The 15,103-nt window shown below is 43.7% G+C and overlaps 1 protein-coding gene across 2 annotated transcripts in view; it reads right to left on the reverse strand.

Moving 5' to 3' along the window:
• Positions 1-15,103, reverse strand: part of NPR3 (natriuretic peptide receptor 3) — an 80,368-nt gene that overhangs the window by 6,188 nt on the left and 59,077 nt on the right. Inside the window, exons 4-7 of one of the 2 annotated variants that reach the window (XM_061393785.1) lie at positions 12,572-12,707; positions 4,717-4,811; positions 2,829-2,964; positions 687-771 (exon numbers count right to left, since the gene is read on the reverse strand). In XM_061393785.1, coding sequence (XP_061249769.1) covers positions 687-771; positions 2,829-2,964; positions 4,717-4,811; positions 12,572-12,707 — 452 coding nt within the window. Of the gene's footprint in view, positions 1-686; positions 775-2,828; positions 2,965-4,716; positions 4,812-12,571; positions 12,708-15,103 lie in introns of both variants that reach the window. The other variant, XM_061393784.1, reaches the window with a different exon arrangement.

A 15,103-nucleotide genomic window follows, 5' to 3' on the forward strand; every position in this document is an offset into this window, starting at 1 on the left:
CAGATGAAGTATACAGGAATGCAATTGTTCCCACCAAGAGTCATACACACCCAGAGTTACATTACCATGCAGAAATGAAAAAATCATGGTCCAATGACTTAATAAGCCTCAAACTCAACCCCCAAAGATTACAAAGGAATGGACAGCCCTCAAGAGGTGAAACTATCAGTATCTTGAACACACATAAATATTACAAGTTTATAAGACTCAGGGCTTAACCACAGTGGGCACGAAGCATATGGGCTCTCAAAGACTGAGCACAGACCTCCTGAGAGAGTGGACTGCTCAGAGTCACTTCCTTCTCTACAGAAAGTGAACTCACCACCTATTTCTGAATTGGAGGAAGCCTGAGCCTGGGGAAGTTGATTTCCCCTTTGTCTAGATTCTGTCTCCACTTATGCATGTGGTGGGTGGGAGGAATTCAGGTCAGAATATTTGTGAGCAAAAGATTGCAATGGTTTTGTGGCCCACAGTGGGATACAGTAGAAACCCTGATCCACTGCCTCATATGCTAACCCCCTGACCACCAAACCAGAGTCACACCAATGGAAGGTTTAGCTGTTTCCACTACCTTGCTTTCTGGGTGAGCACAAGATATGGACAAGTCACAAGGAGGATCGTGCAAAGGCAAATGACAAAGGCAATTAAGGAGAGTAAATTTTAAAACTTTATAAAGCAGTCCTAACCTGAAGAAGTAGAAGGCCATTAGCAAACCAGCTCCTAGTAAGGCCCCCACAACAATTCCTGTCACCGCTGATTCTTCTAGGCCACCTGCTTGAAAAAGAAACATAGATAATCTGAGTTCATTTTGAAAAACAGCTAGAAATGCCTCACTCTGACTTTTCATTCACTGAAAATTTTCATTCATTAGAAGATATTTTGCGGTTTACCATTTGAGGCGAATTTTCCAATTTTCCTTTCTTTTTAAGAAACTTTTTCTAGGCAATTCTGTTCATTGTTGTTGTGGTGGCGGTGGTCATATTGGTGGTGGTGGTGGTGGTGCTGGTAGTTGCAGTGGTGTAGTCGTGGTCATGGTGGTTGGTGGTGGTCGTGGTCGTGCTGGTGGTGACAGTGATGGCATGGTGGTGGTGATGGTCATGGTTATGGTCATGGTGATGGTAGCGGTGGTGGTCATGTGGTGGTGGTACTCGTGGTCGTGGTGGTGGTCGTCGTGGTCATGGTGATGGTGGCAGTGGTGGTCATGTGGTGGTGGTACTCGTGGTCGTGGTGGTGGTCGTTGTGGTCATGGTGGTGGTGGTGGTGATGGCAGTGGTAGTGGTGGTCGTGGTGGTGGTGCTGGTGATTTCGTGTGGGTTTTTTTTGTTGTTGTTCACCAAGTGCAAAGCTTAAAAGCACTTAAGAAAATACTAGATGAACAAACTGTTACAAAAACAGTGAGCACAATGGGAACAGAGCAGGTTCGAGAAGGATTTGAGGACAACTGGAAACTGAAGTTTTCAGATCTATGCACATTCTTTTGAGTTTCCAGTCAGAGAGGACAACCATCTGCACCATGGGACTGAGCCGGCTCCCCTCATTTTCACAGATGGATGATGACACTTCCAAGTGCTGGGAGATTTGGTGAAAAATCTATTGGGTTAATGTTCTGTTTTTAGATGTTCTCTCACCAGAGCCAGAGTTTCACGTCAAAATGTCTTATAAAGCTTTGTGAAAATGTAACAATTTGAAACAATCAAGTTCTGTAGTGTCCCAGATATTACGTAAAAATGATAAATAGCTAGCTTGTGTAGAAGGAGTTTAGGACACAGTCTTTAACACATTCTTGTATTTAATCCTCAAAGCATTCCTGAGAGTTGGGTACATTTCTTTCATTTTACTTCTGAGAAAACTGAGGCTTAAAGAAATGAAGAAATGATCCTGAGGTCACAGTAAGTGACCACGATGGGATTTCAAATCCGGGCCCAGTAACTCCAGAGACTGTGTTCTTAACACATTTATGCCTTTCCACTTATTGCATATACACAGATGCATCACAGTTTGAAGACTGTTCCCAAAACATAAGGAGCACACATGAGTGAGTGAATGAGTGAGTGAGTGAGTGAGTGAAAGTTGCTCAGTCGTGTCCAACTCTTTGTGACCTCATGGACTGTAGTCTGCCAGGCTCTTCTGTCCATGGGGATTCAACAGGCAAGAATACTGGAGTGGATTACCATGCCCCTCCAAGAGATCTTCCTGACCCAGGGATTGAACCCAGGTCTCCCTCATCGCAGGCAGATTCTTTACTGTCTGAGCCACCAGATATTAAAGTGAACCACTTCCCTGAAAGATCGATATTCACTTAATTCTCCCACTTTGCTTATCAAAGGGTCTTTCTAAAGCAATGATGTCAACCACTTTCCCGTTTGTAAGCTTCTTATAAGAACCTCCACTTGCTTCCACATTTATGACAAGGCTACATATTTTACATTTACTTGCTAATTGTAAATTTTTAGGTGTCTAAGGAACATTGTTTGGTTCTGGGTGGGTAAGAGAATAAATAAACTTTGAAACAATAGATGAATAGTGAGTGACATTTAGTATTTGATATTTTAATTTTCCCTAAAAGTATAAAACCTCAAATAATAACAGACTATGGTAAGAGATGTAAAGATAGGAAGACACCTTCTACCATCTTGGAAAAGGATAGAAGGGAAAAAGGACCTAGAAGCCTGTAATGAAGGTGGATGCCAGTTTGTGAACTGTTGCCGTGGATTTTACCACATCAGAGACAGAAATCTGTTTTTTCAGAACAGGAGCTCCTGAATGACCCCTGTGTTATATGGATACTGCAGACGATGAAACAGAGCGAATTAAGTCTCTAAACTTACATGCTTTGCAAGGAGAGCTGTTCGTGTGCTCCACCATTCTGGTTTCATCTATTCTCAGTTTTAAAGGTCCCCAAGGATATTTGACATTCGGCCGCATTTCAAAACGACCTTCTTTTCCAAAGTAATCACCAATAACCTATATAAAAGAAAAAAAATGCACAAACTGAAAGGTCGAAGTTCTCTGCAAAGGAGGCCCAGAGTAGGCCCCCAGACCCTCCAGGCTGACTACAATAGTGAGTTTCTGAAATCTTTGTAAATCAAAGTACCAACAGTGCTTGTAAAGTGAGCATAATTTAGAAAGCACAGGCTTCCCATGGTGGGGAAGGTGGTTATGCAGAAAGCAGTAACCTCGGAAGGTGTGGCTTTCCCCTTGCTCCTGGGAGAGAGTGGTGCCCCTCCTGCCTGCAGGTCAGCCATCTGTCAGGCCCCAGTTTGTTCCAAGAAGAGGGAGTTCACGACCCATCTTATTCCCGGGTCAGTGAAGCCTGACACAGAATTCAAGCATCAAAGAGCCTCTTTAGGAACCTTCCACTGCACCTTCCTCTGGTTTGAAGGCTCTTCTCCATCTTGACTTTGAGGGTTACCTTCTCCTCTCTGTTGAACACATCCTATTTGCACCCCACATCCAAGCTGAACTCTTTTCAGTTAGTTCCTGTGGCCTCTGAAAAATCAGTATTCTTTTATGGCTCAGTTCAAGTGTTACCCTCAGCTTCTGGTTTAAACAACTGTTTCATCAGCTACCGATCCCTGATCTAGCACTACCTTCGCACCCAGGTTCTCAGGATCCACCTCCCTACTGTCTGGACAGCAGCACCCTGCTCCCGGGGGACGGTGACACCCCCTGCCTTCTCTCTCCTGAAAGAGGCCCCACAGGCTCTCATGTTGGAATGAAAAGAATTCTAGATAATCACCAAACTCCAACAGTCACTGGCATGTACTGAGCATGTACCAAGTACTTTACACACATTCACACCTGAGTCCTTACCATGACCCTCTCTATTACTAGCCGCCTTCTATAGAGGAGAGACTGGAATATACATGAGACTCAGATCATCGAGGGTAAAAAAATCTTACAGCGAAGGTAGCCAGTACAGATCCTGGTGGCCTGGCCCCTCCCATAGAGGCCAGGTCCCTGTGGACAAAGAGAAGAACAGCAAGTCCTTCATGCCAGGTCACAGGAAGTGTGACAGCAGTCATCAACCCTGGGTGAGAGCCATCAGAGAATTAAAGAAGGAACTGCATCATCTGACCTCAAACACGGTGGATTCACATCCTCTTTATATATTTATCATGCAAAATTTATATAATACTTCTTCAGATTCCATTTCGTCTGATGCTCATGACCACCATGTGAGGTCAGCAAGGGAGATATGACAATCTCCTTGTTACAGCCGAGGAAGCTGAGGCAGAGAGCTCATACCCGAGTAAGTGTCAGAGACTCATCTCTATGTCCAGGGCATCCTTTTCTTTCTAGTGATGCTATACTGAAACTCCATCATCTTTTGACATACTAATGCATGGTCCAGTTTGTAACTACTCCCTGCCAAAAAAAAAATCTTTTTTTCAAATTTTAAGGGAGGAAATAAATACACAAATTCACTTTAAGTCTCTCATTCAATGACACTGTCCTGCATCTTAGGGCTGAGGTGTGATTCTCGGCCACCTGAAAGGTAGGATGTCTCCACTTAGGATAAACAAGGAACCACTTCCTAAAGCCTTCCCTGATACCCTCAGCCAGAAGGAAATCCCCTCACTTGGAAACTCTCAGTGTTCAGCTCATTTTTATTTGGAAGCTGCTTTGGGGGCAGCTGTTTGGATACCAGGACAAATACATTCCTTGGAATCTCAACAAGCAGAGGAGGCTGGGGTGGAGGTCCCATCTGCTTACCTCCTGGGTACCCGCTTCTGTGTCAGTCATGGCGATCACAGAGAAATCCCCATACCGGTCTCCGTTGGCATCTATGGAGACCTGCCCAGCAATACCTAGGAGATGAGATGCAAGGAGCTCCAGTTGGTTATTTAAAATACCTCTGTCCGCCAACAAAAACAAGAAAATGAATTGACAGGATTTTTTAAACAAACTCATGCCACAGGGAATCTCATCAGACTCGGAGCATTTTTGTTGGCATTTAGAAAGACATTGTAATTTCATCTGTGTCTGCATTCCTAAATTCTTAACATTTCTCCATTTAAAAATGAAAAGAAAAAGAAACAAATGACCTTTTTGGGGGAATATGTTAAAGAAAAAAAAAAAGGCTAAGGCTAATCCTGAAAGCAGTATGCTTATCCCAGAGTTTTGTATTTTTTTTTTTTAAATGCAGAGTAAGAAGCAGAGGTGTAGCACGTTCCGAGACTTGTCATGGGTTCATGTTATCACTGGACAAACATTACAAAGGAAAACCTGTTCCAGGGCCAGGATTCAGTGAATGTGCTTCCGTGTGGGCTCCTTGAATGCACAGGAGAGCAGAGGGCCTGCTTCACAGGTCACGGGAGCCGAGAACCAAAGAAGAGCTAGTTTATCCCACTTGTGTTCATGCATCCATCCTTTGAGGGGCTTTATCTTTGTTTTCCAGTTAAATTGAGATGTAATCGACGTATCTCACTGTGTAAGTTTCAAGAGTCCAGCATAAAGGTTTGACAAAAATATTGTGAAATGAGTTTAGTTAACACTCATCATCTCCTATAGATACAATAAATCATTCATTGTTTATCCAGCAATTACTAGGGGCTGGATTCAATACTGCAGCAGAGGCAAAGATGAACCGGACACAATGTCTGCTCAAGAGACTGGACTAGGAATTTATCTTGTTGGCGCGGGAATCTGACCACCTGCATCTGAATCCCAGCTTTCACATTTCCTAGCTCTGTGACCTTGGGCAAGGATTTAGTTAGACCTCTGAGCCCCAGTCTCCAGAACTGGAAAAAAAAGCAGGATAGTACCTTTCTGCCAAGAGGCTGCTGAAAAGATTAAGGGAGCTAACACAGGTAAAGTACTTGTGGGTTTCAGAGAAGTCAGTTGTTTTCTTCTTTTGTTATTACTATCGCTATGCCTGGAATCTGGGAGAGGACCTAGGATGGTGTCCACACCATTCAGGGGACAGGCTGGAACATCTAGCTGGAAACTCACAGAGGACCCAGTAGAAGAGCAGACCTTTAGTAGACATGTTGGTGAAGCCTCTGATTTGGACAAGCAGCCAGCAGGGTGTGGGAGTGCTCTAGGCAGAAAGGCAGCCTTGCAAGTATTTACAAAGGCACAAACACTGAAAGGAATCAAGGGGACAGAGGGGTTTGGGGGGAGGTGGCTCATGTGTATGGAAGGGAACAGTGAGCTGTAAACCTCGAGCAGGGAGGCCAGAGCGTGGAGGGCCCGGACTGCCACACAAAGGGTTAGGCTTGCTTAGGCTAGCAATGGTGGCTTACAGAAGCTAATCAATAAAAGCGAAAATGTATATATCATCAGCTGATATTCACTATGTCTATATTGTCATTTTCCTTAACTAAGTAAGAGAATATATGTGTCAGCCACATCCTAAGTATTTGTTTTCTTTCATTTTAAACTGTGGCAGAGTTCAGTAGAGTTCTTAATTGGGGTCTCTATTGATTTGGTTCTCACCGGAAATAAAATGAATGTCTGGGAAAAGGAGTCCCAAGGGAAAGTTCCATCCTCTAGTGTGGTTTGGAGAGAGCAAGTATTTGGGTTTGCTCTCCTCTGGGTTGTGGTTTGAAGGCCCTCTGATTTTTCCAGACTTTGGTCTACTTTGCCGGAAACAGAATGGAGCTACTATTCATCCTAATTTGGTTTTTTTTTTTTTTTTTGTCTTCTTAATAGAGACTGCTTACAGAGGATACACGTATCTCAAGCTGGCTTATTCTTGACAGTCTATACAACTTTTAAGTAATGAATGTCACTGAAAAATAGATACAGATGTATCTCCAAAGATACTGGCTGTCCAAAACCATATGCTGTTCTGTTTGGAGGTGTTTATGATGGTGTGTTCTGCTAAGTGTTTTGCAGAGTATTTTATAAGACAAGGTGGCCCTAGTAATCCAAGACCTCATTACGCTTTAAGCTATTACAGTTCTGCCAAGAAATGGGGTGTGAACCCTCAGGGTGGCCAATTAGCAAGTGAGACTTCACCTGAGAGTATTCTACATAAGGTGAGAGCATCAGGCTGACAGCAGAATTTTCCTGTACATAAGTAATTAGACTTCCTACCCTCCTTTCTATTGGCCTGCAGTGGAGCTCAGGGTTTGAGCCACAGTCCTATTTACCCTGTCACCCTGACCTCTCCCACAGTGAGGAAATTCAGCTTCTTCCCAGGCCATTTATTGAAAGTCTTGAGAGTTGGTCATAAGTTTCACGGTAATAAAATCCAAATTTGTCAAATAACATCCAGAGTATTTTTCCCTTGACAACTTAGTGGTCACTTACAGTGACTATTAAAATTTTAATTGTTTTTAATTTTAGAACAGTTAGGGATTTTTTATAGTTCTTTGGGGGTTTACCCTCAGGTTGATCATTGTTTAGCAAATAGAACGAGCTCCCCAAACAATTCAAGGTCAACACTTAGCTTGGCTTCAGTTATCTTTACATTGGACAGATGAGATTCTAAGTTTGGACTGAACTATACAGCTGATTATTCTGGGACTCATTTAGTATTGTCTGTGTAGACCAGCTCTAGAAAGGAAGCCTCAGATTGGCCCACAGGAAAATTTAGTCCATGCCCTTTATGCAAAACTGAGTTCCAGCCATCATGGGCACCTGCCCTTCCCTTAACAACCTCCCTTGGAAGACCAAGAGCAAATGACCACACCATGCAGAGAGGAACAGCTAGGAATGGGATGTGGCCTACCAAGGTTGATTCCACACATGCCAGCTCTCAGGGCATGGGACACAACTTCTGGGAAATTTGATTCTGTCCTAATATGACCCTTGACTGATCCCATTTGACTTCAGCTCCTCAACTAAAGCTGTCAGAGGTCAAGCAAGACAACCCTGAAGGGTTATTTGATTTGTTCACATCCCACAATCTGTTCAAAGTTAAAGCAGATGCCACTCTGGGTTAGAGTAAGACGTGGCATCTACTAAAACTAGCAAGGAGAAATGAAATCCACCAACTGTCACCATAGCTGCTGCCCAGATAATTCTCGCTGGAACCTGACCCCTCTATACCATCTTACCCTTTCTAATGACCAAGAACAAGGTGAGGCAGTAGAGTAGAGGAGAGTCCTAAGTGAGAAACACAGTATGTGCCCCGAATCGAATCTTGGTAAGGCAGACAGGCACAGCCCCAGTACATTCAAGGGCTCAAATTGTTGGCATGATGCAGAACTGAAAGGGCCTTTGTCAGTCATCAGCTGATCCAACCCCTCCTGGTACAGGTGACCAAGGAGAAAATGAAAGGACTGAGGTGACAGTCAGTGGCTAGGATGCTGGTTTTCTGACCTGGTTAGTGACCTGTATGTCAGTGGTCCTCAGATGATATCCATCGGCATTGCTGTTGTTCAGTTGCTAAGTCGTGTCCTACTCTTTGTGACCCCATGAACTGAAGCACACCAGGCTTCCCTGGTGTGTCCTTCACTATCTCCCTGAGTTTGCTCAAACTCATGTCCATTGAGTCAGTGATGCCATCCAACCATCTTATTCTCTGTCACCCTCCTCTCCTCTTGCCATCAGTCTTTCCCAGCATCGGGATCTTTTCCAATGAGTTGGCTCTTCACATCAGGTGGCCAAAGTATTGGAGCTTCAGCATCAGTCCTTCCAATGAATATTCAGTGTTGATTTCCTTTAGGATTGACTGGTTTGATCTCCGTGCTGTCCAAGGGACTCTCAAGAGTCTTCTCCAGCACCACAATTTGAAAGCATCAATTATTCAGTGCTCAGCCTTCTTTGTGATCCAACTCTTAGATCTGTACACACCCTACAGTTTATTTTCCACCCAGATCCCAGAGGGCTCCCTTTTAAAGACTCAAGATAGATCCTGTTTCCCTTGACACCCTCTGGTGGCTTCCATCTCATTCAAGGTCCTCAATGTAGCTTCCAGGCCCACAGAGTCTGGTCCTACTTCACACTGTCTCTGGCTCACTTCACACTGCAACTCCCATACTGCTTTAGCCACACAGGCCCACAGGCTCTTCCCAGGGCATTCGCCACTGTTCCCCAGCTACACTCAGGGTCTCTGTGTTTGCTACTACCTCTAGACTATTCTCTCCTAAATAGCTGTGTCATGTATCTCAGTTCCCTGAGGTCTGTACCCAACTGCCACTTATCAGAGAGAACTTCGCTGAACTCTATTTAAATTAGTAGCCCTACTATATCCCTCCCATAACTTTCTATCTCCCTTAACTTGATTCACTTTCCAGCCCCTGAAGTGGTGTATTTATTCCACAGAAGCTCAGCTTACTGCAAGGAACATCTTTAATTTACTGCTGAGTTATCAGCTCCTTAACCCAGTGCTTACTTCTTGGAAGAAAAGTTATGACCAACCTAGACAGCATATTCAAAAGCAGAGACATTACTTGGCCAACAAAGGTCCATCTAGTCAAGGCTATGGTTTCTCCAGTGGTCATGTATGGATGTGAGAGTTGGACTGTGAAGAAAGCTGAGTGCCGAAGAATTGATGCTTTTGAACTGTGGTGTTGGAGAAGACTCTTGAGAGTCCCTTGGACTGCAAGGAGATCCAACCAGTCCATTCTGAAGGAGATCAGCCCTGGGATTTCTTTGGAAGGAATGATGCTAAAGCTGAAACTCCAGTACTTTGGCCACCTCATGCGAAGAGTTGACTCATTGGAAAAGAGTCTGATGATGGGAGGGATTGGGGGCAGGAGGAGAAGGGGACGACAGAGGATGAGATGGCTGGATGGCATCACTGACTCGATGGACGTGAGTGTGAGTGAACTCCGGGAGTTGGTGATGGACAGGGAGGCCTGGCATGCTGCGGTTCATAGGGTCTCAAAGAGTTGGACACGACTGAGCGACTGAACTGAACTGAACTAACCCAGTGCCTGGCACATAGGAAGTGCTCAAGAATACCTGACGAATGAATGAATACGAGTGAGTGAATATGAAGTTGATGTCCCCAGGGCTCCAGCAACTGGGTGTTCTAATATTGAGTCTCATCCTCATTTTTGACTGATGGCAGATCGGGAAGCAACAGTTAGAATTGGACATGAAACAACAGACTGGTTCCAAATAGGAAGAGGGGTACTTCAAGGCTGTATATTGTCACCCTGCTTATTTAACTTATATGCAGAGTACATCGTGAGAAACACTGGGCTGGATGAAGCACAAGCTAGAATCAAGATTGCCGGGAGAAATATGCCTCACATATGCAGATGACACCACCCTTATGGCAGAAAGTTAAGAAGAACTAAAGAGCCTCTTGATAAAAGTGAAAGAGGTGAGTGAAAAAGTTGACTTAAAGCTCAACATTCAGAAAATGAAGATCATGGCATCTGGTCCCATCACTTCATGGAAAATAGATGGGAAAACAGTGGAAATAGTGGCTGACTTTATTCTGGGGGGCTCCCAAATCACTGCAGATGGTGATTGCAAGCCATGAAATTAAAAGACGCTTCCTCCTTGGAAGGAAAGTTATGACCAACCTAGATAGCACATTAAAAAGCAGAGACATTACTTTGTCAACAAAGGTCCTTCTAGTCAAGGCTATGGTTTCTCCAGTAGTCATGTATGGATGTGAGAGTTGGACTATAAAGAAAGCTGAGCACCGAAGAATTGATGCTTTTGAACTGTGGTGTTGGAGAAGACTCTTGAGAGTCCCTTGGACTGCAAGGAGATCCAACCAGTCCATCCTAAAGGAAATCAGTCCTTTGTGTTCATTGGAAGGACTGATGTTGAAGCTGAAACTCCAATATTTTGGCCACCTGATGCAAAGAGCTGACTCATTGGAAAAGACCCTGATGCTGGGGAAGATTGAAGGCAGGAGGAGAAGGGGACGACAGAGGATGAGATGGTTGGATGGCATCACTGACTCAATGGATGTGAGTTTGGGTAAACTCTGGGAGTTGGTGATGGACAGGGAGGCCTGGCATGCTGCGGTTCATAGGGTCGCAAAGATTCGGACACGACTGAGCGACTGAACTGAACTGAACTCATGTGAGAGGAAACTAGTATTTTATACACCATTAGCAAGAATATGGACTAGTAGACCTTTCTGTAAGCTATGTGGCAATATCTAATGTACTTTGCCTTTTTATACAGTTCATGGGATGCTCACAGCAAGTATACTTTAGTGGTTTGCCATTCCCTCCTCCAGGAGAAGGGGACAACAGAGGCTGAGATGGTTGGATGGCATCACCAATTCAATGGACATAAACTTGGGCAAACTCTGGGTGATGGTGAGGGACAGGGAACCCTGGCATGCTGCAGTCCCTGGGGTCACAAAGAGTTGGACACAACTTAGTGACAGAACAACAACGCACTTTAAAAGGCACCAATATAATTTTGGACCCAGATAGGCCATGACTAAGACTGTTCCCTGTTGGGTGTACTCACAGAAATTCATCAAGATGTGTAACCTCATGATAGCATTTTGCATAATAGCAAAACCTAGACAACTGAAGTATCCATCAATAGAAGACTGGGTAAAGAAATCCTTGTACAGCCAAACAATGGAAAAATGTGGAACCATCATTTTAAAATGTGCTGAATTTATGAGCGCTCATATGGAAAATTCTTCTGCTTGACATACAAGTGAAAAAGCTAAGATGAGGAATGGCATTCCTAGTATGACCCTTTTGTGTAATTTTTTTAGATAAGATATAGAAATGCATATGTGCTGGCAGGAGGCACAGAATATTTTTAGGCTGACTCACAGGAAATTTTTAATAGCCATTACATTGGGGAGAGGGGACTAGGGTGGAAAGGAAAACTTTCACTTTTCATTTTGTACATTTTTGTAGTGTTTAACTTTCCAGCCAAGAATAGTCTCACTCTTGTACAATTTTTAAATGTCAATAAAATTGCTTGAGTGAGGAGATGACATGCCATTTCTTTTGTTGTTCTTATAATTCCTCTGTTCCTAAGAAAGCAACAACCAGTATTCACCATTTCAAAAACTGAAAGGAGAGAGCTCAACTGGACCTGCTCATCATCTCAAACCTCCAGATGTTTGGAACAGAGGAAAGTGTACCTGGGATAATTCCTTCTAAAACTGATCACAGAACTCTTCACAAATTGATTGCTGTGAATGAGGCTTATGACACGTTTAAAGAAGCCTAGGGAAAAAAATAAAATAAAGAAGCCTAGGGGCTTCCCAGGTGACACTAGTGGTAAAGAGGTAAAGAACGCACCCACCAACGCAGGAGACACAAGAGACTGGGGTTCGATCCCTGGGTCAGGAAGATCTCCTGGAGAAGGGCATGGCAACCCACTTCAGTAGTCTTGCCTGGAAAATCCCATGGACAGTGGAGCCGGATGGGCTACAGTCCAGGGGTTGCAAAGAGTCAGACATGACTGAAGTGACTTAGCAAAGAATTGCTGCCGTCAGGAAACAAGGTGCTTCCTATTTCAGTGGGACTCCTTCAAAGCACTTTCATAAGCTTTATCTCATTTAATTTTCACAAGCCTGTGAAGTAGGTCGATCATGACTTATTATCCTTCTATAGCTGGGAAAACTAAGATACTAGCAAGGTCCCATAGTTGTAAGAGAGAAAAACAGAACCAGGAAGAAAGCAACTTGATTGGCAGCAGAATGCTGTGAGCTTGTAGACTGAATCCTCACCTTCAAATGTTCGGTTCCAAGTCTGCTGGATAATTTTCCCTCCATCCTTCTTACTGTAACCAGCTCTGAGTACTTCACGTAAAGCCAGGACGTAGAGGAGGATGGCATCGTGGAATCCTTCAACAAACATGTTCACCTGGAAAGGAAAGCCCAGGTGGGTGAGCCCAGACACCACATGACTCACATTCAGGAATAATGTGAGAGAATCCAAATGGTTAACAGGTTAGGCTCGAAGCACATGGCAATGGCAGAAGTGTGCAGAAGAGCAACTAACAAAGAAAAGGCTACAATTTTCCTGGCACTGGCTCATGTCAGGAAAACTCTTTCCCCATTTGAGTATTTGGAGAAAAGACAAGATATTACCGAAGTTAAGGAAAATGTACCTGTGGGCCACGTTAAGTATTCCAGGTTCAATCAGCCTTTGCCCACGGATACCTCTGAACACATGCCCTCTACTCCCACGTCTGCTCTTTACCTGAAGCCATCTCCCCATTGAGGTCTTCTCCACCCTCACCAACCCTTGTGCTTTCCATGCTCTGAATATGGAGCAGAACTGAAGGGACAGTAGAGATCCATTCATTCATATTCAAATACTACCACGTGCCTAGTTGAGGAGCACAGATGCCTAAGTGTGCAAAGAGGAGTGGGTGTGGCTCTCCCCTCTCTGTCCTCTCTTCTATCAGCATCAGCATCTCAGTTTCTCTCTCCCACTTGTGTTCTGAGTAGTTCCAGTGCATCTGAGTCCTCCCTACTTCCGGTCCCTGCCAAGCTCCAAGGACAAGAGCAGAAACAGGCCGTTGGTTTATCTCGGTTGAGTCCTGGCTCAAGTAAGATAGCCTTTGCACTCAGTAACGTACAACTTCGTGTGAAATTGGAGAAGTCACTTAATCTTTCTGAGCCTGTTTCCTTCTATAAGCACCGTTTGGCAAGTTCTGATACCACATTTAAACCCATTAATGTTCACTGAAGATGAAATAAGCAAATACAATCTTGAAACACTTAAGAGTTACAGATTCTGTAGAAGAGTACCCCCAAATTCCAGCCTTCTTATTTCAGAAGAGTGTGTCAAGAACACAGTTCCATGCAGCAGGGTGAATTGGGTATCCCACAGACAACCACAGGGAAGCCCTGTGAGGGACATTCCTGCCCCATCCCTAGGAAAAAAACCCAGAGGAGGAGAGCCACCTGGTTCAAATACACGAACATTCACAGAAGACATAGCTCAATGTCCAGTTCTTCTCAGTCTCATCCCACTCTGAAGGACTAAGTCCTATATGCATCACAGAAGCAAATATTTCAGAACTGCCAAAGCCGAGTGCTGCTGCTGACAGGCAGGCTAGAATAATGCTTACACAGCCTGGGTTCATACCCAGCTCTGCCACTTCCTGGAAATTTCTGCACCACTCTGGGTCTCAGTTTTCCCCATCTAGAAAATGAGGAAGATAGCCATAGCTATCTCAAGGGGTTGTTGTCATTTTAAATGAATTAGCAGATATAAAATCTGCAAACGTCAGCTCTCACTGTTACCTTTTGTTCTTATCGTTTGGAGACAGAGAATTATAAACCTAAGGATCTTGCTAAGGCTTCTAATTCCTAATAGCAGTGTTCAGAAAATAAGTGATCTACTTACTGTTACAGCATATCTTACTGACCCACTTTCATGGAAACTAAGACTCCCTGTTCATGCTTTCATATCCCAAACAGGGATCTTCCACGATGTCTCATCCTTAATTCCACCCAAGTATGATGAGTGCAGCTGGTCAGTTTTACTGACCCCCTGGGAGAGGCAGAGGTCAGACTAGTAGAGTTTACAGGAGAGCCATCACTTAGCCGCTACACCCAAAGTTTAATCCAAGCCTTGACAGGTTGCCTGATCTCTTTAATCTTCAATTTCAATTATCCTTATCCAATCAATTTCCTTTAATTAAACTAATTAAATGAGAGTTTAGTATCAATTTATCTCCTAGAGCTCTTCTGGGGATTAATGAACAAGTGTGTGTAAAACATCTACAACAGTTCTTGGGACTGTGAAAGAAAATGGCAGACACTGGCTTTATTGCTTAGCCATCTAGCTAAAGTCTCAGGGTCATTATTTTTTTAGGCAAAGCAGAATGGTGTAGAAATAACACCTACTAGTCAAAGATAATTTTCTGCTGATTTGGCTAGACTAATTCAATTTTCCAAAGGAATGAAATTTTCACTTAGCCCATGAAGTCATCATGGCTTGAGAAAGTATGTATGCTAATGAGTTCATGAGTGGACTTGAGCTGCGTGATTTAATCCTCAAGCTACAATAAAAAATATTTTTTCAAAAGATCTATCTTCTCTTTGATAATTATATAAAAATCACCCTGCTATAGCAGGAAGAATCACAGATGGTGGGATATGGTGAATATAAGGTGCTTTTAAAAAGCTCTGATCTAATTGACTCCTTACTTTGAGGACCTAAAGAGCATCACTCTCTCTCAACCTTCTAGAATTCTGGAAGCTTTCCATCTATATTCCTTGTTCTGGGAGCCTAAGACAGCCTCC

Source organism: Bos javanicus, chromosome 20 (assembly GCF_032452875.1).
Source record: "Bos javanicus breed banteng chromosome 20, ARS-OSU_banteng_1.0, whole genome shotgun sequence".
Taxonomy (NCBI): Eukaryota; Metazoa; Chordata; class Mammalia; order Artiodactyla; family Bovidae; genus Bos; species Bos javanicus.